We start from the raw sequence: 24,408 nt of genomic DNA, 5'->3' as shown, positions 1-24,408 counted from the left end.
GCGCCCCCTGCAGTGTCTGTCCAGGTCTTCAGCCCACCCTGTGAAGGGCTATTGGCTTTCCCGCTGAGCCACACGCTCCCTGTGTCGCTGTATCACGTGGCCTGTGTGTGTGTGTGTGTGTGCGCGCGCGCGCGATCGAACCCAGAGCTTCATCCATGCAGGGTCACTGTCCCAGCCCGCTTTGTGTATCTGGGATGTTAAGCCCGGAACTTCACAGCACAGAAAGCCAGACCCCGGCCCGCTTGGGGCTGGAGCGATCGCACAGCGGGGAGGGTGCTTGTCTTGCACGCAGCCGACCCGGGTTCGATTCCCAGCATCCCATATGGTCCCCCGAGCACTGCCAGGAGTAATTCCTGAGTGAAGAGCCAGGAGTGACCCCTGAGCATCGCCAGGTGTGACCCAAAAAGAGTGGAGGGCAAGGGAGGCTGCGCGGCTGTGGCCCACGACAGGTGTCCTTGGGGTCCACCTGCCAGGGCAGCCCGGGGAGGTGCCACCTGCTTCACTTCCAGCCGCTCTCCAGGCCTGCAGTGGCTGGTTCACCTGCCAGGTAGCCAGGTCAGTGCCCCAAGGGTCAAGGGACGGGGAACGAGGGAGAGGGACCAGGCTCAGCTGTGGTGTCCCAGGTTTCCTCCGTCCCAGAGTCACCTGCTGCCAGTTGGACGTGACAGACACACACGCCTGCACATGTGAGCATGACACACAGGTGAACATGTGAACAGGACACGTATGCACATGTATGCCCGTGCACGCATGCACACAGCATGTGTGTATACCTGCGTCTGCGGACACACGCATGTCAGCCAGGAGGCACACGCACCAGATCTGGCTTACCCTCGGGCCGGGCCCCTCACAGCGCACAGCTTAGACGTGCTGCGCCTTTCTATCCTCCCCGTGTGCCCGGCACGTACCCGCCCGAGCAGCCTCCGCAGCCACGGGGGACTCGGGCAGAGTAACCAGGAAGGGACCCACGCGGTGAGGCCTGGGTGCCGCTGCTTGTTCCCGCGCCCTCTCCCCCTGCAGCCTCGGCGGCAGCCCCACCCTGCGGCAACAGACCCGGGCAGCCGCGAGCACCCCGCCCTGTAGGAGACGCAGGCAGACGCCCCGGCTTTCTTCAAACAGGTCACGTTTATTATCAGTAACAATAAAAAACCTGGAGACTACAGTTTCTACCTGCGTTACCGGAGCGAGGGGTGTCTATAAAATAGTCACAGGGCCCTTATGCAAACGGGACGGGGAGAAGACACCAGTACTGGGGCAGGGACGGCGACTCGGGGGGGCACTGACCACCGCCCTGGGCGGGGCGCCCGGCCGGCCGGCGCCCGGGACCCTGCGCACTGCGCAGCGATGTGCTCTGGCCCCTCGGTCTCTGGGGCGCGGGACAGGCTCAGTGTCAGAGGAGACTCGAGGGGCCGTGGGCAGGGTTCCTACCGGGGTCCCCGGAGGTCGGCAGCAGTCAGCAAAACCGCCACCTGAGACGCAGGAGAGGGAGGGAGGGAGAGAGGGAGCGAGGAGAGAAGGGGCGGGCACACCTTCAGGCCCCGGCCCTGGCTGCAGGCGGCAGCGATGCCCTGACTCCGCCTGTAGAGCTTTCTGGAAGCGAGGCCGGAGGCCCAGGGACAAAGACGCTTGTCTCCAAAGGCTGCCCCAGCCGGCCCGGGAGTGAACCCCCGGGGGAGGCCCGCAGGCCCGGCCTGGCACCACCACGGCGCCTCCTCCGAGGCCCTGCAGTCACCACGGGCAGCTCGCACGAACCCTGGGCACCAGCCTGGCAGGGAGGGTGCGGCGGGCGGTACGGCGAGGGGGCCGAGCCCCCACCCTACTCACCCAGGCCGCAGGCGCCTGCACCACCACGGCTGGAGAGGCTGCAGTGGACGGGCACAGGCCCCGCCAGGAAGCAGACGGGCACAGGGCTGGGTGTGCCCGCGCAGGGGTGAGGGGTGCCCAGGAGGAAGAGCCCGGGCACCTGGGGGGCATCGAGGCAGGCTACCTGGGGTGTGTGGCTACTGAGGACGCAGGGGAGAGGCGAGGGCTGCAGGGCGAGTCCCTGCTCTGAGGGACAGCACAGAGGCTGCTGGGCAGATTTTTTGCATCAGTGTTTGAGACGAAGTCAACCTCTCACTGGCACAGAGACGACGTGGGACCCTGGGCGGTGACCTGGCGCCCGGACAGGCCCTATGGCTATGAGGAGCCCGCAGCCGGGCTCGGGGCAGGTCACGGTGGGAGGGGCAACCGCTAACCCGGCGGCGGCCGCTCCGGCGGGCGGGCGGGGCGGCACTACCTGGAGACCACAGAGCTGGTGTGGGACTGGCTGGAGGAGGTGGTGACGGCGCTCAGCTGGGAGAAGCCGCTGTGGCTGGACTCCAGGCTGCTCATGGAGCCTCTGCGGGACACGGCCGGTGAGCGCCCGCCCCTGCCGCCCACGCCCGCCCGCGCCCGCCCGCCCCCGCCCGCACCCTGCCTGCCCCTGCCCGCCCGAGCCCGCCCGCGCCCGCCCAGCCTACCTGAAGTCCTCGGAGCCGATGACCTCGGTGTAGTACATGACCTTGCACTTGTGCGAGGACACCTGCAGCGAGGCCAGCACGTCGTCCACGCGGGGCAGGCTGCTGGCGGCGCAGGCGGGCATGCTGTGGAAGCGCCACTGCAGGATGTAGAAACCGGGCCAGCGCGTCACGTGCGAACCCTGTGGAACATGGGCGGTGACGTGGGCGGGGCGCCCACGGCCCAGAGCAGGGGCAGGAACCGGCCAGGGCAGGACCCGTGACCCGCCCCTGCTTTGACCACAGGCCCCAGAGTCAGGGCCACGGGGGCGGGGGGGGGGGGTGGGGGGGACGAGGGCTGCTGCGGACGGCGCGGCCTCGCCCCCCACCTGAACGCTCTCGCCCTCCCGGCAGGACAGCGGCGCCTCCACCATGCTGTAGTCGCAGCCCAGCTGCCACGCGCGGTCGATGAGCTGCACGTTGTTGGCGCCGGGGGAGCTGATGCTGTGCGCGCCCAGCGCGTCCTTCTTGGGCAGCTGCGGGGAGCGCTTGGAGTGGAAGATGTTGAACACCACGTCCCCTTTGCACACGTCGAAGTCCCACGTGATGACCGAGGACGCCTCCACGATCTGGATGAGGATCTGGAGAGGCAGCGCGTCAGCGAGCCCGTCCCCGCGCCCGTCCCCGCGCCCGACTCCGGCTACCCCAGCGGCTCCTGCGGCGCCCCCGGCGCAGACTGCGCATATCCGCGAGAGCTGCACCCTGCTGCTCGGCACCCCCACCCCCACACACGAGCCCCCCATGAGCTACTCTTCACCCCAGATGCCCCCTGCCCCGGGCACCCCCTCAGACACCCCATCCCTCAGATACTACCTCAGACATCCCCTCCCCCAGGTACCTCCCCTCAGACAACCCCTCCCCCGGACGCCCCCCTCCCTCAGATATTCCCTCAGACACCCGCTTCCCCCGAGACACCCCGTCCCCGCCACAGCATCACCCAATGCAGCCACCGACCGCCCAGGGCCCATCTCTCTCCTTGGCCGAGAGGCCCAGGGAAAGCCCCGCCCCATCTCCCAGGACTCTGGGCGCGCAGGGGCTGGATTCAGAGACGTGGGCCAGTGTCTTCAGACACCCGAGCCCCCCAGCAGGCAGCCCTCGCCTGTCCCCAGTGGGTCAGGACCCGCCTCTCGGCTGCAGCAAAGGTCAACGACAGCCAAGGGCAGGGCCCGAGCTGACAGGGGTCTCCAGGGGAAGGGGCGTGTGGGTCTCCCTCCACCCCTACCTCGTGGGGCGCGCCCTTGAAGACGCTGGCCGACTGGTAGATGGTCTCGGTCCAGAGCTTCAGGTCCTCGTTCTCCAGCTCCTCCGCCGTCCGGTACAGAGACTTGGGGACCAGCCCGCCCTCCGGCACTTCACACTGGCGGGGACGGAGGCAGTGAGGGTCGCGTCAGCACAGCCACCCACGGGAGCCCCGGGCGGGCGGAGCGACCATCGTGGGGTGCGCAATGTTCTGCGCCGTCCGGCCGGAGCATGCAAACCCGCACCCGCACCCCGGCCCACACGTTCAACGCCAACGGGAGGCGCCGGAGAGAGAGCACAGTGGGGAGGGCGTTTGCCTCGCACACAGCCGACCCGGGTTCGATTCCCGGCATCCCATAGGGTCCCCTGAGCACCGCCAGGAGTAATTCCTGAGTGCAGAGCCAGGAGGAAGCCCTGTGCAGTGCCGGGTCTGACTCAAAAAGAAAAAATATACAAAAATAAGAAAAAAAAGTCAACAAGAACAAGAGGCCACGAGCCACCGCAGACTTCACGTGTCTGCAGAGCTGCGGCACGCGGAGGGGTGGCTGTGCGGGCGGGGGACACCGAGGGCAGCCTGGGGGGCTCTCGGCCGGCCTCGCCTGACCCGAGCACCCCGGAGGGTGGGCGTCGGCGAGGACAGGCCGGCGTGGGCGCTCACCATGCACTCCCCGCTCAGGAAGTCGGGGATGATCTCCTTGTCGATGTAGTCCAGCAGCCCGCCGGGGCCCTGGTAGTCGTTGCCCGCGTAGATGAGGAACTTCCTTCTGGTGTTGTCGTCGATGAACGGACTCACCTGTGGGCGAGAGAAGCGGGCGGGGGGTGAGCACCGGGGGCGGGGGCGGGGCGCGCGGGCTGCTTCCGGGCGGAGGGGGGAGACGTACCAGCGTCCAGAGCACCGGGAAGACCCTGGGCGCGCGCAGGATGAGGAGGCGGCCCAGCGTCTCGGGGTAGTTGGCCGCCACCACCTCGATGATGCGCAGCAGCGCCTTCACGCCCGGCCGCCACAGGTGCCGCATGTTCAGCCCCTCCAGGTCCACCAGGCACGTCCACGAGCTGCGGGGCCGCGGGGTGCTCAGGGCCACTCGCCGTGGGGGCCGCACCAGGCTCCGCGCCACCCCAGCTCGGGCTCAGACCCCCGAGACAGCCTCCACCACCCCAGGGCGCGGGCGCGGGCATGGGGGTGGGCAGCTGGCGGAGGTGGACGCACCCCGGACGAGCCCCTCGCGGGGGACGCCCCGTCCGCCTACCTGATAGGCCGACCAAACACCTTCGTGTTTTCCTCACAGCGTCTCAGCCCTTCTTCGTTTATGGACAGGACCTGCGGGGAAAGGGCCACTGCTGGGCGCACGGCGGGGAGCACAGCCCGCGTCCTGCCCCTGACCCCTGCTGGCACCAGGCCTAGGAGGGGCAGCTCTGTCCCCTGCGACATGGCAGGTGGGAGGCAGCCCGTGGGCACACCACACGTACACACGTGTCCGAGCATGTCTGGTGCGTGTGGGCATGTGTGCTACTGAAGCACAGCATGGTGACCGCTGGGTGCGGGGCACAGGATCTGCCCGCTGGTTCCCGCCCAAGGACACTCTGGGTCGGGGCCAGGGCCGCCCAGCAGGGGCCCAAACAGCAGGCAACAGGAGCTCGGCTGCCCCGCTGGGGGCTCTGCGGCCGCCCTCTGGGGCCCAGCGTTTCTAGCACTTTCCCCTGCTGACGGCAGCGTGGCCGCGGGCACTCACGTATCTCAGCAGCGCCTCCTCGCCCAGGGCGCGCACCAGCCCCTTGGTGTCCATCTGGCCCAGCCGGAGCACGTACAGCGGCCGCCCATCTGCGGGGGTGGACGGTGTGAGCAGAGGAGCGGGGGAGACACCCCCCGGCAGCTCTGGCTCAGGGGCCCACCCGGGCACGAGGGGAGGCCAGCCTTGCGTCCACGGGGGCAAACCCGGGTACCTCTGTCGTGGTGGTGCCAGCCCCCTGCGTAGTAGTCCTGGAGGACCTGGGGGGGGCTCCAGGTGTCGAGGATGAAATCCACCTGGTGCTGCTTCCGCCACGTGAGAGACTGGCACAGGATGTCCCGCGCCTTGTCCAGGTGGAAGTCCCGGGCGCGCAGGAACCGCAGGATGTGCTCGTCTTTGGGGATCTGCGACAGCAGGGGCGGTCACTCGGGGCTGCGGGCCCGGGAGCAACCCCGAGCACAGGGCTGAGAGCAGCCCTCAAAGACCAACCACCAGGTATGGCCCAAAGCCCCCCCAAGGCACCAGGAGAAAAATCCTAGTCACCACCGGAAAGGGCCTGGAGTCCTCACGTGTGGCCCAGAAGCGCCCTCCAGAGTAACTCGGGAGGGAGGCCTGAGGGTTAACGCGGGGCGGAGGGGCTGGCCCCACCCCACCCCGGCCCCGGCAGCACGTGCTGCCCTGAGAATCGCGGGTCCTGCAGGGCGTCACAGCACCCCCGCCCCAGCTGGCTGGAGTCCCGTGGGCCCCGGGGCCACCAGGCGTCCTTCACAGGACTCCCTCAGCCACCGGCCCCCGTAGCACCCCACCCCGATGTCAGCGATGACCACAGCAAAGACAGCTCCCCCCAGTGCTCAGGGAACACAGTCGAGTACCTCAGCTCGGCTGCGGTGCAAGGGCCCCACCCCCGTGGCCCCCAGGCTGCGGGGCAGGGCCTGGCCGCGCGCCCCCCGTGCACACACAGCTGCAGGCCCTCCCGGCCCGCGGTCCCCCAGCAGCGACAGCGCCCGGGGGGGGGGCCCTCACTTTGCCCTTGTGCGTCTCCTGCAGCCACTGGCGCAGCCGGACCAGGCAGCTCTCCTGCAGCGGCGTCAGGTCCCCGAGGTAGCGCTTGATGTAGTCCGTGTCCAGCTTGTCTGCAAGAGTCACAGGGCGAGTGTCCCTCAGGGCCGGCCCTGCGACGCCCCGCAGGGGTGACCCCACCAGCCCCTTCCGCCACCGCCCAGGGTGGCCGCCGGTCTCTGGACGCAGGGCCTTCGCACGGCACCGCTGGCCTCGCAGCCGAGGGTCAGGGGAGTGGCCCGAGCACCTCCCCAAAGCCCCCCTGCCCCCCTCGCCGGCCCGTCTGTCAGGAATAAGGTCAGAGGGGCCGGAGTGACAGGACACTGGGAGGCACCGGCCTCACGCCGCCATCCCGATGGCCCCCAAGCCCGCCAGGGGGACCCGAGTCAGGCCCAGGAGGGACCTGAGCCCCTGGGTGCGGCCCCCAAACAAATCAAAACCAAGTGAAGGAGGCGGATGATGGCCCGGGGGGCCGCGCGGAGACCAGGACGTGCAGAGGCCCCCGGCCCGCCCCGGCTGCCTCTGAACCGGAAACATGTTTTACGTGTCCTTTTATTTTCAGATTTTTATTACAGCTTAGTCACACGTCACCATCATGCTGACACTGGTTTGGATGCACAGCTCGCGCCTCACACCAGCCAAGTACACTCCCTAAGCTTCACGCCACGCGTGCACACACCGTGTCGCATGCGGGACACGGCCACACGCGGCCACGCACAGCTGCCAGCCCCTGGAGCGGGCCCGTCGCTGTGCACCTCTAGGCAGGCCACCCAGCGTCTCTGGGCCTCAGCGGCCTCCAGCACAAAAGGGAAGGAGGCTGCAAGCAGCCGCTGGGGAGGGCGCGGCCCCCGCCCTGCACCCCTGCCAGCGCCTCGGCCTCCGTGAGGGCACTCGCTGGGCCCAGCACGCGGGCGGCTGGCCTCACGCCCGCCTCAAGGGACACTGAGGCTTCTCCACAGTAAGGAAAAACACGGACGGACACTCGGGCCGGGGCCTACGGGAGCAAGAGCACGTGGGCGAGCCACGCAGAGATGAACGTGCGGGTGGCACTGGCCTCGCCGCGGGACCCACCGTCAGGGGTCCCGCCCAGGGGCTCGGGCGCCCCGCTGGGGTTGCTGAGCGCCTCGGCGACCGGCCCCTCCTTCTGGGCCGTGTCCGGGGCCACGGCGGCCTGCAGTGGGGGCTGCTTGCTGGGCGGGGGCAGCTCCGAGGGTGGCAGCGTGGAGGGGGGCGTCCAGCGGGGCACGAAGGTGATGCCCTCCTCCTCCAGCTGGCGCAGGTAGTACTCGATGATCTCTTTGCCCTGGGAGAGAAGCGGCGGCGTGAGCGTGTGCCCGAGGCCAGAAGCACCGGCAGGGGCGCGGCGGGCGGGGAGGCCCCGTGCGGGGGCAGGACTGGGGCAACACTGGTGCTCCTGCCACTTCGCCGACTCGTTCAGCTCCTCCTCTCCAGAGGCCTCGTGACACCTCGTCAGGATCCGAGTGCTCCGGCCCTGGCTGCAGCCCCGCCACCCCCGAGCCTGCAGGCGGCTCCCAGCCCACCAGAGCCTTGCCAAGGGGAAGGCAGAGCACGTCTCTGAAAGGCCCCGCCCGAGCGCAGACCCCGCTGAGAGGGAAGATGGCGGGGGGGGCGGGGGGGAGCACACTGCTCCAGGCCAGGCTCGGGACACGGGGCCTCGGGCGAGCGGATCCTGCATCCAGCCGGCCCTGCTCCTCGCTCTCCTCCCCGCCCGCAGCTCCAGCCAACCAGCACCGTCTGGGCACCCGGGGGGAGGGCCGGGAGCCGGCGGTCACCTTCTTAATGTTGCTGGTGTACTGCTTCATGGCGATCTTCTCCACTGTGCTTTCAAAGCCGAAGAAGGATTTAATGTCTAAGCTTGCAGACTGCTCAAAGCAGGTCCAGTCCTCGTTCTCGGGGTGCACCTGCAAAGGAGGAGGGGCACTCAGGAGCCGCAGCGCACGGGGGCGGCCCGTCCGGGAGACGCCTGGGATCAGGGCGAGCGTGGAGGGAGGCTGGAGCCTGCGGACAGGCTGGAGGACACAGCGGTCTGGGAAGGGCCGAGACAGGGGCGCCCGCCGCCCCCCGGCACGTGCGAGAGCCCCCAGACATGCCCCGGCCCAGCCCGGCAGCAGCCACACGCCACGCGGGCCGGCTCAGGGGAATAGGCCGGGGTCTGGGAGCATGAGTGGGTGCCCACGTCCAGGTCTCGGGGGTGGGGCCGGCTGGGAGCTGGAGGGCTCTGAGGCGCGGCCTCAGGCGGCTGCACCAACGCTGGGCAGGCAGGAAGGGCCCGGCTGTGGCTCTGGCGCAGGGGTGCCCAGTGCCGGGGCCCCTCCCTCCCTGCAGGTCCCCACACTCCATGGCTTCTGCCCCGCCCGGGGCACCCTGGAGATCCACCTCTTTCTCTGTTGGTGCTGGCCAGGCCCGGGGGTCCGGGCCCGGGGAGGCACGTGGCGGGCGCTGCCAGGCTCCTGCAGTGCCCCTCGTGCCCCAGCCCCTCAGCCTTTCTTTCCAAGGAACACAGGGCCCCAGAGGCCTCTGGCAGGCCCCGCTGCCGCCTGGACCCCCGCAGTGTCCCCAGGGGGCGCCCACGCTGGGCCACAGTGGCCAAAGGGCCAGCGGGCGCGAGAGCTGAGGTCACAGAAGCGCCCCGCCCGCGTGCCGGGTGCTCACGGTGTAGCAGCAGTGCTCCTTGATGACGACCCGGCTGGAGAAGGTCTCGTTGTGGGCCTCGATGTGCAGGGTGCGCTCCCGGGCATTGAGCGAGTTCTTCTGGACGAAGTACACGTAGTCCACCCCTGCGATCTTGGGGGAGAGACGGACGAGTGTGTGCCGCGCCCCCGGCAGCAGGAGTGCGCCCGCCCGCCACGCCCCTACCTTCTTCAGCAGCCGCGGGGCGTCGATGTCCAGCTTGCAGCGCCTCTCGATCACGTGGATGGCCCCGTCCTCGCTCCTGGACTCGCTCACGGTGTCGCTGTCCACGAACATGGGGATCAGGGGGCATGTCGGGAACCTCCTCTCGTAGGCCTGCGGGGCAGGGCACAGGCGCTGGGCACGGAGGCCCTCGGGCAGGGCTGCCCCCGCACCCCCGGCCTGGGGCGCCGCAAGGTGGGCCCGAGGACAGCGGGAACTGGGTCCGCGCGGCAGGCGAGGTTCTTTTAGACGTCACGTGGGAAGAGCAGAAAGATGAGGCAGCTTCCGGCCCGGGACAGCAGGGTCCAGTGTCAGGCCCGGGCCGGGCTGGAAAACGGGAGGACGGACAGACGAATGGAGCCAAGCACCACACAGACACGCCCAGCAGACCGCGCGCCCAGGGGCAGCCGGGCTCCAGGGCTGTGCCAGCAGCTGTCACGACTCCGAAGTGAAGACCGCCAGCACGCAGGGGCCGAGCCCTGGGAGGCACCGCCACCTCAGTCCTGCATGGCCGGGACAGCGGGAGCCGCAAGCCGCCAGGAGCAGGCGAAAGGGGCTTGTTCGGTCTTGTTTTGGGGGGTTTCAGGCCAAACCCGGCAGTGCTCCGGGAACCGCACGGTTCAGGGATCTGCCTAGGGTGGGCGCTGTCCCGGCTGCACCTCTCCAAGGTGACCTCAAGCACAGGGCCAGGAATAAAGCCCAGGCACGGCCAGGCTGTGTCCCCGGACCTGAAGACGATACAAACGAATCAAAGGAAACCCCTGTCCCTGGCACAGCGACAGTGTCAGCGGAAAAGAAAGCCTGGCCCCCCGGGAGGCTCCAGGGAGCACTCGCTGGCCGAGCTGGAGTGCTCCACCCTGGAGCCAGCACCTGCAGGTCTGCAGCTGGGCTGCCCACCTGTCACTGACAGGAGCGCTAGTGTCACGAGAACGAGGAGCCGCACCCACGGCCCGTAGAAAGGTGCTGACCTCGGCAGGGACTGCCGCGCACCCTCTGGGCCCAGCGGAGCCCTCTGGTATGACCCTGACTCTGACACAGGCCTGGCTGTGGAAGACCGTCACTGGGACACTTCCTGCCACGTGGAAGACGGGCACTGGGACACTTCTTGCCACGTGGACACTGGGGACGGACGGTGACTGGGCATACTTCAGCAGGTGGGCAGAGGACCTGTGCCAGTGTCCGTGCCCAGATGTCCCCCATCAGAGGCCTACAAAGCCGGGTCCACATCCCCGGGGTTTCTGTGAGGGGCCCAGGCCAAAATAAATGCCATTTCCTGGGCAGGAGAGCTAGAACAGGAGACAGGGTGCTGCCTGGCATGTGGCCGACCTGGGTTCAATTCCTGGCCCTCGGGGTAGTTACGGTACCCTGAGCCCCGCCAGGAGTGACCCCTGAGCACAGAGCCAGGACTGAGCCCAGAGCACTGCTGGGAGTGGCCGCCCAAAGCAAGAACCAAACAGGAAGAAGTGTCGGGCCTGGGAGACACTCAAAGGGCCGCGGGCGCGAGGGCTGGGGCGCCACCTCTCCACTGCCGGGTGCAACCCGGGAAGGGCCCGGGGGTGCCCGAGCATGGACCCAACTACCAGGCGTGCAGCCAGCAGTCAGCTTCTCTGGCGCTGGACCCGGGAGAGGCCTGACTTCCCTCCTCCCACCCCCAGCAAAGTGCTTTCTGAAAACTCATCAACACCTGGGAATAAGCCGCTTCCTCCACGCCTGAGAGCAGGGTCGGGGAAGGAGCCTGCGCCTGGGGCCCGCCCAGCCGAGCACCCGTGCCGGACACTGTCCTAGGGTCCTGCGAGCACTGGAAACCAGCTCCAGCGAGGGCAGAGCACCAAAGGAACAGAGCGGCGTGAGAGCCACCCCCGGGAGCCTGTGCCGGCCACACGACTCGCGAGCACTGCACTGTGGGGAGGTGTGGGCCACCGACGGTCCAGGTGGCTTCGGGTGTGTCCCCGGCCCTCAGCTCACGGATGCACCACGCACCAAAGGACCCTCCACCCAACGGAGCCTTCTGCTCCAACAGTCAGTGGCTGCAATTTCTGGAATAAAATCCCTGAAACCACGTGAGCAGGAAGCGAACGTTTCTTGCCGTGCTGACCCGTCCAGCGCAACACTCAGCCCGCCGCGCGCCACACCAACTGTTTGGGGCCACTCCTGGCGGTACCCCGGGGCCACCCACCCCCACACGGGCTCTGCGCCGTCGTCCCTCAAAGGACCAACCCAGCACAGCCCAGTGAGGCTCTGGCTGTGGACACGGGAACCCGAGTCGCACACGGTTCGGATGCCCCCAGCCGTGAACACGGGTGCGAGCCACCTCGAGCAGGCACGCAGCGGCACTGGCCCACCCGGCACAGCCCTTCCCCACGAAGGACGGAGCAGGCAGGTGGCGGGGAAGGGGCCCGCGCCCTCTCGCCCTCGCCAGGCCGCTGGCTCTGTGGGTCTCCCACAGGCCGGCGCCACGAAGACACCGTCACCAACACTCACCAGACCGGAGACGGGCAAAGGAAACGGGTGTTTCTGCAGACCCCCGGGTGGTCCCGCTCGGGCCGCCAGGCCCCCACCTGGAGGTCTGCGAGACAGAAGGTGCCCGGAACCGAACCTCCCCCTGCACGAGCTCCCGGCCCAAAGCTGCTGTTCTGCTCTGGGAGAGAAGGAACTTCACAGGGAAGGTCACCCGTCCCCCGAACCCTGCTGTCCGGCGGCTACGGAACCCTGCAGAATGCAGCAGCAGGGGAGTCACAGGGCCTGGGGACAGCCTGGAGGTGGCGTGCCTGTGTCAGCACCTGGTGCTGCTGTGGGCACCACGCATGGCCCTCGTGCTCCACGGCAGGTCGAGCCCAGCAGCGACACCCTGTGTTAACGGGGTGACATGGACACATCAACGACACCCTGTGCTAACACTGTGACATGAATAGTGACAACACCCTGCACTGACACGGTGACGGGGACAGTGACGACACCCTGCGCTGACACGGTGACAGGGACAGTGACGACACCCCGCACTGACACGGTGACAGGGACAGAGACAACACCCTGTGCTGACACAGTGACAGGGACAGTGACGACACCCTGCACTGACACGGTGACAGGGACAGTGACAACACCCTGTGCTGACACAGTGACAGGGACAGTGACAACACCCTGCACTGACACAGTGACAGGGACAGTGACAACACCCTGCACTGACACGGTGACGGGGACAGTGACGACACCCTGTGCTGACACGGTGACAGGGACAGTGACGACACCCTGCGCTGACACAGTGACAGGGACAGTGGTGACACCCTGCGCTGACACGGTGACAGGGGCACAGTGACAGGGGCCCAGCGATTTGCTCCCAGACAGGACATGAGGGTACACCCTGCCGTCCCGGCTCTGACGGTCCCACCTGGCCTCAGCTTGGGGGGCTGGAGTGATAGCACAGCGGGGAGGGCGTTTGCCTTGCACGCAGCCGACCCAGGTTCGATTCCCAGCATCCCATAGGGTCCCCTGAGCACTGCCAGGGGTGATTCCTAGTGCAGAGCCAGGAGTGACCCCTGAGCATCGCCGGGTGTGACCCAAAACCAAAACCAAACCGACGAACCTGGCCTCAGCCTACCAGCCCCTCGGCTGAGGCGTCTGCGCCGGCCACACCCGCCGCTCTGCGTGGAGAAGCGAATGGGCAGCTCCGAGCAGGCCGGCGCGGCCCGCGGGCCCCACACAGGCCTGCACCCACGAACCCTCAAGCCAGCCCAGCGCCTGAACAGTGGCGTGCAGGGCCGCCCGCCCCCAGCAGCCCCGGCAGCGGGGACTCTGCAGGGCCCCGGCCCCCCACACGCTCAGCCGCCGCCAATCTCGGGAGACTCCGGGCACGGCTCTCCCCGGCCCATGGTTCAGCTGTTCAGCTGACCGCGCCCTCCCACAGACTGGAGGGATCTGATTCCACCGGGGGCACCGGCAGCCACGAAGCCCTTCGTGAGGGGGAGGGCACCCAAGAAACGCAGGGGCCGAGCTGGCCTGGAGCTCGCCCGGGTGCCAAACTGACGGGCCCGGCAGAAACCCCAGCTGGAGACGGAGGCGAGGGTGCCCAGTGGGCAGAAGGAGCTGGGAGGCGGCCATCTGTGAGGAGGAAGTGTCCACAGCGGAGAAAGGAGAGTCCTGCATGGGGTGCGTGTGTGTGCGCGTGTGTGTGTGTGTGTATGCACGCGCGCTGGTTTGGGGTCACACTGAGCAGTGCTTAGGGCTTACTCCTGGTTCTGTGCTCAGAGACGGTACAGGGTGAGGGGCCGCTGGGGTGGCGGCGTGCGAGGCAAGCACCCCCACACTCTCTGGCCCAAGCTTTAGACTCTGAAGATGAAGAACGTGGTGGGGCGAGGGTCTCCCGAGCATCACCAGGAGTGAACCCCAACACAGCCGGAGGAACCCAAGAGGGGGGAAGGGGAAGGAAGGGGGTCTGGACTCGAGGTAATCAGGGGTGGGGCACACGTCCCGCCAGCACGCCCCAGCGACACCACAGGTGTGGGCGAACCAGCCCGACACGGGCAGAGCCGAGAGGCCGCGTCCAGCCCTGGGTCAGGCCCCTCGGTCACCGTGGAGGGGTCAGTACACAGGCCCCTCTGCCCTGGACACCGTGCCACCCTCGCTTCTCACCAGGCGCCAGAGTGGCCGGGAGGCAGGCCGCTGCCCAAGCCCCGTGCTGCCTGCATCCGCACCCGCCCCGGCATGGGCCAGGACAGCACAGCAGGCCCATGTCGGCGTGGCACGCGGCCAACCTGGGTTCCACCTCCGGCATCACCTACAGCCCCCCCAGCCTACCAGGGGTGATCCCTGAGCACTGTCAGGTGTGGCCCCAAAATCAAACAAAACAAGAAAATTCTTCTGGGGCCGCTGGTACCAGCCCGCGCTTTTGCTGTGATACTTCGGTCTGCAGCAGCCTGTGAGTGCCCGGTGACACGCCCCCCCACCCCCAGCCCCCCGGGGTGACTCACCGCACCCCCACTGCCTTCTATTTAAATCTCTCATTTGCATAGCTCAGGCTGCCAAGCCGCTTAGCCCTGGGCTCAGAACCGTCATTTGCATATTAATTCCACCTCTCTCCTTTCCCCGGTCCTCCCAACTGCTAAACTGGTGCTGGCTGGCAGAGAGCCTCCTCCCGGCTCAGCATCACGAGGAGTCAGGCTACAGGGCTGGGGACAGGTGCAAGGCCCAGCCCGGGGCCCCACCCCACTGCAGCCCCCGGCCTGCCTTGGCCTTCAGAAACCAGGGGTCTCTGGGGGGGGCGGGGCCGAGGCCCCCAAGGTGGGTTCCGTAGTGTGGAGCCACAGCTGTAAACAGAGATGCGGGCCCCGCCCCCGAACACCTGTGAGCTCATCCTGCCCAGAGTGCAGGGAGCACTGTGAGGCCGAGTCAAGACGGTGGCTGGGTGCGAAGCGCCAGGCCTTTACACCTGGAACTGCTGAGTAAAGGCAAACCAACGAGCCAGAGACGGGTGTGTGTGCCTGACAGGGAGGGCCCAGGGCACGGTCTGAAGCCCAGGGCCAGGGCCAGAGTGACAACAGAGGGGAGGCTCCTGCCTTGCACACGGCCAACCTGGGTCTGATCCCCGGCACCCCACAGGGTCCCCCAGCACCGCCAGGGGTGATTCCTGGGTGCAGAGATGGGTAGAAGCCCTGAGCACTGCCAGGTGTGACCTTTCAAAAAGCCAAAACTGGGGCTGGAGTGATAGCACAGCGGGTAGGGCGTTTGCCTTGCACGCGGCCGACCCGGGTTCGATTCCCAGCATCCCATATGGTCCCCTGAGCACCGCCAGGGGTAATTCCTGAGTGCAGAGCCAGGAGTGACCCTTGTGCATCGCCAGGTGTGACCCAAAAAAAAAAAAAAAATCAAAAAGCCAAAACTGGGGCTGGAGCCATAGCACAGCGGGGAGGGCATTTGCCTTGCACGCGGCCGAACGGGGTTCAATTCCCAGAATCCCATATGGCCCCCTGAGCACCGCCAGGAGTAATTCCTGAGTGCAGAGCCAGGAGTGACCCCTGTGCATCACCAGGTGTGACCCAAAAAGCAAAAAAATAAAAATAAAATAAACCCAAAACAAAACAAAAAAAAACAAAAACTGGGGCTGGCGTGATAGTACAGCAGGTAGGGCATTTGCCTTGCACGAGGTTGATCCGAGTTCAATTCCCAGCATCCCATAGGGTCCCCTAAGCACCGCCAGGAGTAATTCCTGAGTGCAGAGCCTGGAGTAACCCCTGTGCATCGCTGGGTGTGAACCAAAAATTAAAAAAAATAATAATAATCATAAAAAAAGCCAAGGGTCGCCTTGGCCTCCAAACACTCTCTCGGGACAAGGCTGAGAGGAGGAAGAGGGGGTGCAGCGGGGCTGGGGGTCCCCGGGGCAGTCACCACCCGAGGGGGTCAGTGAGGCAGGGCGATCAGAAGGGGCAGTGCCCTGTGAGCTCTTTCTGTTCTCTGGACAGAGGAGGGGCGGGGGGAGTGGCCTGCAGGGGGAGTCAGGAGGAGGCCACAGCCCTGAGAACAAAGGGGGGCGGGGGGGCCGGGTGTGAGTCCAGGCCTGACCCTGAGGCAGTGGACACAGACAGTGATGGGCCGAGGGCCAGTGACCGTCGCTGAGCAGAGGCGTCAGCTGCCCGCTGAGAGGAGCTGCAGTGGTTGGGAGGGACTCTGGGCACGGGCAGGGGTGCCTGAAGCGGGCATGCCCCGGAGTGGCACCTCCGGCCTGGGGGTCCTGGGGTGAAGTGTCTCCCGGGAGGGTCAGCCCCGGGAGCGAGCCCTGAGCTCACAGCGGCAGCAGTCAAGGCGGGACCGGGGTGGGGGTCTCAGTCTCCCACAGCAGCCGCTGGTCCGCAAGTCGCCACCAGGGGGCGCCGGGTCCTCCTGGGGCAGCAGCACCTCCACCCCGCACTGGTGCATTGCTGGGGACTCTGCTCCCAGGGGGCCTGACACCGCGGGGACAGAGACTGGGGTCCCTCCTCCCTTTCCCCCCCTGCGGCACTGCCAGCGCCCTACCCCATTTCTTAAAGAGTGAAAGGGCTGGGGCTGAGCGGAGGCAGCTCAGGCCATCACACCGCGCTGCCCCAGCACTGCAACTACTACCGGAAACAAAACGGGACAAGATGACTCGAAGCCGCCAGAGAGGTCCAAAGGGCCGGTGCCCGGGCCGCGAGGAGGGCCGCAGTGACCCAGTGACCCGCAGTCCCAGCACCAATCCGGAACTGGGCTTGGCCCAAAAACCAGACGGGAAGGGGGAAGAGAAGTAAAAAGCCACGCACTTCTAACATCCACCAGCAGAGCACGGGAGGGCAAAACTGAAGCCTCCAGAGAGGCTGCACCTCCCTGCCTCGCGCAGGGCCCACCAGGATCGAAACCCGGCACCCTCCCCCCCCAGCCTGCCAGGGGCGATCCTGAGCACCACCAGGTGCGGCCCAAAAACAAACTAGAAAAAAAAGCTATGTGTGTGTGTGTGTGTGTGTGTGTGTGTGTGTGTGTGTGTGTGTATGTGTGTGTGTATGTGTGTATATATATATGTGTGTGTGTATATATGTATGCACCGTAGCACTGTCCCGTTGTTCATTGATTTGCTCAAGTGGGCACCAGTAATGTCTCCATTGTGAGACTTGTTGTTACTGCTTTTGGCATACTGAATATGCCATGGGTAGCTTGCCAGGCTCTGCTGTGCAGTGGGATAATCTCAGTAACTTGCTGGCCTCTCCGAGAGGGACAGAGGACCCAAACCCGGGTCAGCCCCGTGCAAGGCAAACGCCCTACCCGCTGTGCTATTGCTATATATATATATATAATATATATCATGAAATTGTACCTTTCGAAACAAGTTAATATAATTGATTCTTTGTCACAACACGTGAAACGAGCCCCAGGGCAATCCGCCTGCCTTGGACGTGTGATCCCGACACTGGTCCAAAAATAAAAAGCAAAACTTGGGTTGGAGAGACAGCCCAGCAAGGACGGGGGGGCCTTGCCCCAGCAGGCCGGGCTGGATCCCTGGCACCCCAGACGGCCCCATGCCTCAGCAGTGGTGACCCCAGAGCGCAGAGCCAAGAAGTCAGTCCTGAGCTTTGTGGGGTGTGGCCCAAAGCAAGTCGAGGAACAAACCAAATCAAAGCATCCTGTTGGTCTCACTCCCCACGCAGTAAGGCCAGGCAGAGAAGGACCCCGGGCAGCGCCAGCCAAGGAAACCCTCCCCCGGATACCGCCAGGGACAGCCTGCCCAGGCTGGTCACTCTCACCACTGCCCCAGCCCCCCACTGCGGGCACTGCAGAGACCTCCACTCCGAGCTGCCAACCAAGGAAGCTGCCGTAGGGCTCCAGCAGGAAGCAGCAGACCCCAGGGCCGGGGCGCAGCCCACAGTCCCCCGAGCACTGCGCTAGGAGCAGAAACTGAGTGAAGCAAGGCCAACAATTGTCGAAGCCATTAATTACAGGGACGGGGCGGGGGGCTCCCAGTGCACGGCGCAGAGGGGAAGCAGCCTCAGTGTCCATCTGCGGGGTGGGGAGGAGCGCTAGCTCCCAGGCCGCTGAGTCTGCAAGGGCCAACCCTGGAACGGGACAACGGGAAGGGAGGGTGCGAGGAGGGGGGAGGCCCAGGCCCAGGCCCAGACGGAGGGGCGGGCGGCCGTCACCCCATCGCGGGCACGGAAGGCAAAGGCCCGAGCCACGAGGCTCACCGGGGGGCCGGCAGCCCGTGGCCGAGGCACCAGCACACCAAGCCCCCTGGAAAGAACGAGGGGCCTGGGAGGCAGCGCCAGGGAGCCACGGCCGTCCACCAGGCGCCCGCACACCCACGGGCCCTCCGCAAAGGAACAGTCAGGAGGCACACGCGAGGAGGGGAGCGGGCGCCCGTTCTCACTGCTCGGCTGTTCGGGTTTCAACGTACCGGGAACGAGATTCTTCTACTTGTTTTTTTAAGACAGAAAAAGGAAATCAAAGAGGCAAGGAGCCGGGTTCGCGGCTGTGTCCCTGTCCTTGGAAGGTCTCCTAGGGAACCAGCCGTCACCGGCCACCCGGCGGAGGAGTAAGTGTAAGCGGAACGCGCGGGCCTGACCTCAGCGGACGGGAGCAGGCGCGTCACTCCTTCCGGAGACGACTCCTCTGGGCTGACGTCAAGTCCCCGGGCTGGGGGAGGACGGCCCAGCGGGCTGCGGGTGTGACCCCCAAGCCCAACCAAACACAGAGGTAACCGAGCCGACCCCTCCCAGCAAAGGCTGCTGAGCCCCGCGGGGAACGAGTCCCCCGGCCCCCGAGGCTGCGGGAGGCGGCCAGGGCCGGGCCAGCGCGGGGTCAGCGAGCCGGAAGGGCGAGGGGCAGAGTTCCAGGAGAAAGTGAGAGGCGGGAGGGGCGGAGGGGAGCAGGAGGGAGGCCGGGGGAAGGGAGCCGGCAGCCCGAGGAATGCTCTGGAAGCAGGCGCCCGCCCCGGAAAGGGTCGGAGCCTGCCAGCACTGCTCCGACTCTCTCCCCTCTCCCTCAGACACACCGATTTGGGGGCGCTGGGCCCCACCAGAGTGCTCGGGGCTTCCGCTGGCTGGAAGGCACGGTCTTCCCCTGTCCTCTTTCTCCGGCCCAGCACGAGTCACTCACCGGGGTCATTCCACAGCGGGGCTCAACTCCACTGCCCAACAGCCGGACAGGACAGCAGGGAGGATGCTGCCCTGCCCGGGCCAGCCCAGAGCAAGCCCGGCACCATGTAGGGTCCCCCCACCCCGAGCACAGCGCCAGGAGCAGTCCGAGACCACTGGGGCTGGCCTACAGCCAAAAACACACAGGAAAGAAAGATTAAAAAAAAAACCAGGGGGGCGAGGGGCGGGAGGCGCCATGTCCGGCCGCGAAGGTGGCAAGAAGAAGCCCCTGAAGCAGCCCAAGAAACAGGCCAAGGAAATGGACGAGGAAGATAAGGCATTCAAGCAGAAACAGAAGGAAGAGCAGAAGAAACTCGAGGAACTAAAAGCCAAGGCCGCGGGGAAGGGCCCCCTGGCCACTGGTGGAATTAAGAAGTCTGGCAAAAAGTAAGCTGTTTCTTGTGCTGGAGATAATGGTGATCTTTAATTCTATTACTGGTTAAACATCTGGATTCCCTGTGTAACCTCGGTTGCCAGCAGTACCTAGAATGAAGTGTTTTGGAACCTGTTGTATACTTAAGAATAAACTTTTGTAAAAAAATTTAAAAAAAGAAGAAGAGAAAGAATTCATAAGGTTTCTCATTCTCTGGTTCTCAGCTGTTTTTACTGTAGCAGTGAAGTCAGTAAACCTAGCCCAGACCCTGCCAAAGTGTACTTTCCTCAAGTGTTTGGTCCATCCCTTATTCTGTACCATCTGAAATTAAACCAGCTAATTTGAAAAAAAAAAAACAACAACAGGGGGGCTGGAGTGATAGCACAGCGGGTAGGGCGTTTGCCTTGCATGCCACTGGTTCGATTCCCAGCATCCCATATGGTCCCCTGAGCACTGCCAGGAGTAATTCCTGAGTGCAGAGCCAGGAGTAACCCCTGTTCATCGCTGGGTGTGACCCAAAAAAAAAAAAAAAAAAACCAGGGGAGCTGGCATGATAGCACAGCGGGGAGGGCGTTTGCTTTGCACGCAGCCGACCCGGGTTCGAATCCCAGCATCCCATATGGTCCCCCGAGCACCGCCAGGAGTAATTCCTGAGTGCATGAGCCAGGAGTGACCCCTGTGCATTGCCAGGTATGACCCAAAAAAGCAAAAAAAAAAAAAAAATCAGGGCTGAGTACAATGGGGACGGCATTTATCTTGATGCAGCTGACCTGGGTTCAATTCCCAGCATCCCATAGGGTCCTCTGAGCACCGCCAGGAGTAATTCCTGAGTGCAGAGCCGGGAGTAACCCCTGAGCATCGCCGGGTGTGACCCAAAAAGCAAAAAAAACATCAACCTTTGGGGCCGGAGTGATAGTACAGCGGGTAGGGATTTGCCTTGCATGCGGCTGACCGGGAGTCTAATCCCCAGCGCCCCACTCCAGCACTGCCAGGAGTAATTCCTGAGCACAGAGCCAGGAGTACCCCTGAGTGCCACTGGGTGTGACCCAAAAGGCAAAAAAAAAAAAAAAATCAACCTTTACCATCTCAAAAGAGAATGAGTTTGATGCCAAAGCCACAGTGGATGGACTGTCCCAAGGGACTCGGGATCTGCACCCCGAGAGACCCACACACCAGCACCCCCCGCGTGGGGGCATGTGCCCTGACGAGCATCCACACCTCGCACCCGCCCCACGGTGGGCCGAGCCAGTCTGAGGCAACCAGAGTGGCTCAGGATTTGAATTTCAACGTCTTTAAATCCATGCATAAAATTAGCACGGCAAGAACAGCAGCCAACCCGGGCTCCATCCCCAGAACCGCGCATGTGCCCCCAAGTCCCACCAGGAGGGACCCTGAGCACCGCCGGCTGTGGCTCAAGACAGAAACAGAAAAGGAGAGAAGCAAATAAGGAAGTGGAGCACTAGGCGGCAAACTCCGGCTCCTTAAGTCCAGTATCTGCGGACGAGACCAAAGAATCGGGGCCCCTCCAGCTCTGTGACCACTCCCGAAACTTAGAAAACAAGGGCGCCGGCCCAGAGCCTGCCCCGCCCCCGCCCGCGGTCACCACGACCCCCCAGCAATGCTCAGACTCTGGACGAATAACCTGACCCGTGGGCCGGGGAAGGGCCAGTCACCGTCCCGAGAACACTGTTCTCGAAGTGGACAGCATCACCCTGGCGCTGTGGGCGGGGTTCGACGGGCACTTGAATAATCCAGGAGGGGCCGAACAACAGTGCAGTGGGGAGGGCACGGGCCTCGCGGGCAGCTGGCCGGCATTTGCTCCCAGCACCCCCAGGGTCCCCCCGAGGTCCCCAGTGGAGTGACCTCTGAGAGCAGAGTCAGCCCTGCACACCACTGGGTGCGACCCAGAAACGAAACAAAACAACAACCAAATGCTTGGTAACCTGGGGTAAGAGGAGGGGGCGAATTTCTTCAGTTCACCTAGAGAAGGTGTTTTTCGGGGGCTCTGGGTGGCCTCCAGTAAGGGGCGGTGCCTGGAGTCTCTGCCCAGAAGTCACGTTGGGTCAGGAAGTGTGACAGCACTTGGTCACTCAGAAACGGAAGGAGAGTACGACATGCCACGAAGCTGGACGGCGGCCAGCAGGGTCTGAACAGCTGAGCTGGAGCCGTGGGGCGGGGGGGGGGGGCCGGAACAGCTGCTGCGGCGCGGAGCTGCCAAGGTCGTGCTCCCAGTGTTCCCGGATGTCCGTGCCCTGCCTGCAGCCCAGGGCACTAGCCCGACTGGGTCTCTGCTCCAGGCACATGCCGAGTGCTGAGCCGGCCACCGAGGACTGCGTGGTGCTGGCGTCTAACTCAAGCCGGCGTGTACCACCAGTGGCCCACACTGGGATGGGGCTGAACTGGCCCCACCGCAGCAACAGGGTAAGGGCAAGATGTCCCTTAAAAACAGCTACAGGCGGGCCAAGGCGAGAGGACAGCGGGGAGGGCACTTGCCTGGCACACGGCCAACCTGGGTTTGCTCCCTGGAACCCCTCCTAGTCCCCCACACGAGTGACCCCTGAGCACAGAGCCAGGAGTAAGCCCTCAGTACAGCTGGGAGTGGCTCAGAAAAAAAAATCCGAAAATCAGCTCCATCCCACACCTGCGGCACAGGCCCTGGGAACCCCCCCAGGGCGGGAGCGAAAGGTGGGGCCTCTTTGGGGCAGGGGTCGTGCTGTCAGAACGGACCCAACTGTAGGGCAACACAGATCACTCTGGGTCTGTTCCAGCCCAGCCGAACACAGAAAAAACACCCACGAGCTCAGCGTGGCTCGCCCATGACACCGGGCCAGGGCAATCTCGGCCCTAAGGCGAGGCCCAGGCACCCAAAGGTGCAGACACGGGCGTTTCTACGCGCAAGCCCAACCCAAGGGGGAACCTGGTCCCGGGGCAACGTGGGCGGGCCGAGGGGCCCTGCCCTGACCTTTCCCGGGAGCCAGGGGTCTCTTCTCAAGTCTCAGGAAAGGAGCGAGAGCCCGGGTCACACGACGGGCTGGGGAAAGTGTGTCCGGCACCCCAGGAAACGTTTAGTTCAGACAAAGCCCTGGGCTGCGTATCGGGTGGGACTCGGACTAGCCGGCCCCGTCACGGAAGGGACACGGTCAGCTCAGCCCTCGGAAGGACACGGCAGAAGGAGCGCCCCGAGGGTCTGCGGCGGGGAAGGAAGCTGCCCACGGCTTTTGGGACAGACACAGGCTCCCGTGCGCGCAGGTGGAGGAGCTACGCGGTCAGGCACTGCCCCAAGGTCCATTTCTCGAAAACAAGACTGAGATTTGCGGCTTAAGCACTACACAGACTCAACGGGTTCCATCAGCGCGGCCAGGGCCAGGGAAAGTGGAGTCAAGCAGACAAAGTGACAGGCGCCACCGTGTCCAGATCCTTCCAAAGACACCCAGCAGAGAGGAAGTGAAACACCAAGTACTTACGGCCATAATTAACTCGAAGGGATGTTTGTACACCCTCACGGGGGACTGGTATTTCTGCACCATGATTGCGATAGGTCAGCAAGCCTCACACCTGCAAACACAAGCACGACCAGCAGCCTTGAGTACTGGGGACGGGGAACCGAGTGTGGGTATCATTGGGCTGGGGGCTCCACCCCCACCCTGCGCATCCCATAGGGTCCCCTGAGCATCTCCAGGACTGATCCCTGAGCACAGAGCCAGGAGTCAGCCCCGAGCAGCACCAGATGTGGCCCCAAAAACACACACACAAAAAGAAAGAGGGCACCCAGGGGAGGGAGGGAGGCGGGCCTGGGGGGCCTGGAGGGCCTGGGGGACACTCTCCAGGGACGCCAGTGGGTCCCCGTAAGGGCCGGGAAACGTTGGGTTCCGGGATCGGAGTCAATCGCGCTCCCAGCCTCCCCGGAAGCCCAATCACAGCAGTGGCCCTTTAAGACCAGCCGAGGGACACGCAAAATGAAAGTGTGTGGGGGAACTCCGGGGGTCAGCTCGCGCTGGAACGCGGGGGGGCGCCTACCTGCGGGGCCCGCGATGCGCATGAAGGTGGCGGGGCGCGGGGTCTCCTCGGGGACGCCGGAGTCGGCTGCGGAGGGAAAAACAAAGTTGGGCGCGGGCGGAGCGCGGCGCGGGCGGGCCCGGCGCCCCCCGCGGCCCCCGCGGCCCGCGCCCCCCGGGCCCCGCGCGCGCGTTCCACGGCCGCCCCCGGGGCCGGCGCGCCGGGGCCCCCCATGGCCGGCGCCGGGGCGGGCCCGGGCGGGCCGCGGGGGGCGCGGGGGGCGCGGGGCCGGGCCCGCCGCCGCCGCCGCCGCCTCTGTTGCACGACAGTCGCCGCCGCCGCACCCACCTCCGTCAGAAGGGCCGGGCCCGGCGCTCGGGGCGGCGGGGGGCGCGCATGCCGGCGGCTTCCAGGCCGTGGCCGTCCCTGTGCCCGCGGCCGCCGCTCCACGGCCGCTGCCAGCGAGTGGGCGGGAGGGGCCCGGGGGCGGGGCCGCGCGGTTGCTACGGGCGACGGGGCGGGGCCGCGCGACGCGCGTGCGCAAAGCCCCGAGGCCGCGGGGGCGGGCGCGGGGGCCGTTGCTAGGGAGAGGGGAAGGCGGGGTCGTCCCCCCCAACTCCCCCGGGCCGCGCCCGAGCTGCGCCTGCGCCGACTCGCGGGCGTGGGAGGAGCTCGGGGCGGGCGCGCGGATTGGCCCGGCCGTGCTCCTGACTCCGCCCCGCTCGCGTCACGAGAGCGAGGCTCCACCCAGGCGCACCCCCCTCCCCCCGCCCCGGAGGCGGGCGAAGGCGCTCGGCGGCCCCGCCTGGGCCCTCGGAGGGCCAGGGGCGTCTCGCGGCTCTGCAGCCGCCCGGGCGGGCTGGAGGCCCCCCTCCCGCTTCCTCATTTCTAGTTGCCAGCTCAGAAGCTGCGGGCTCCCCGTCTGCAGTGCCCCGTCC

At 65.9% G+C, this 24,408-nt stretch overlaps 2 protein-coding genes across 2 annotated transcripts; one reads left to right on the top strand and one right to left on the bottom strand.

The window, feature by feature from the left end:
• Positions 1–1,106: 1,106 nt before the first annotated feature.
• Positions 1,107–23,968, bottom strand: SEC14L1 (SEC14 like lipid binding 1). The gene is made up of 17 exons (XM_055131091.1): positions 23,819–23,968; positions 23,492–23,557; positions 22,939–23,029; positions 9,440–9,589; positions 9,236–9,367; positions 8,356–8,484; positions 7,634–7,865; positions 6,527–6,636; positions 5,718–5,907; positions 5,507–5,595; positions 5,024–5,094; positions 4,658–4,829; positions 4,435–4,569; positions 3,760–3,894; positions 2,867–3,118; positions 2,502–2,680; positions 1,107–2,380 (listed from the first exon to the last, which is right to left on the bottom strand). Exons 3-17 carry the CDS (start codon positions 22,999–23,001, stop codon positions 2,275–2,277), a joined length of 2,145 nt encoding a protein of 714 aa, XP_054987066.1. The 5' UTR covers positions 23,002–23,029; positions 23,492–23,557; positions 23,819–23,968; the 3' UTR covers positions 1,107–2,274.
• Positions 18,874–19,848, top strand: LOC129403402 (translation initiation factor IF-2-like). The gene has a single exon (XM_055131092.1). The coding sequence runs from the start codon at positions 18,875–18,877 to the stop codon at positions 19,490–19,492; it is 618 nt and encodes a 205-aa protein (XP_054987067.1). The 5' UTR covers position 18,874; the 3' UTR covers positions 19,493–19,848.
• Positions 23,969–24,408: the final 440 nt, after the last annotated feature.

Source organism: Sorex araneus, chromosome 3 (genome assembly GCF_027595985.1).
Source record: "Sorex araneus isolate mSorAra2 chromosome 3, mSorAra2.pri, whole genome shotgun sequence".
NCBI classification, from domain to species: Eukaryota; Metazoa; Chordata; class Mammalia; order Eulipotyphla; family Soricidae; genus Sorex; species Sorex araneus.
This window is presented reverse-complemented; position numbering and strand designations above follow the sequence as displayed.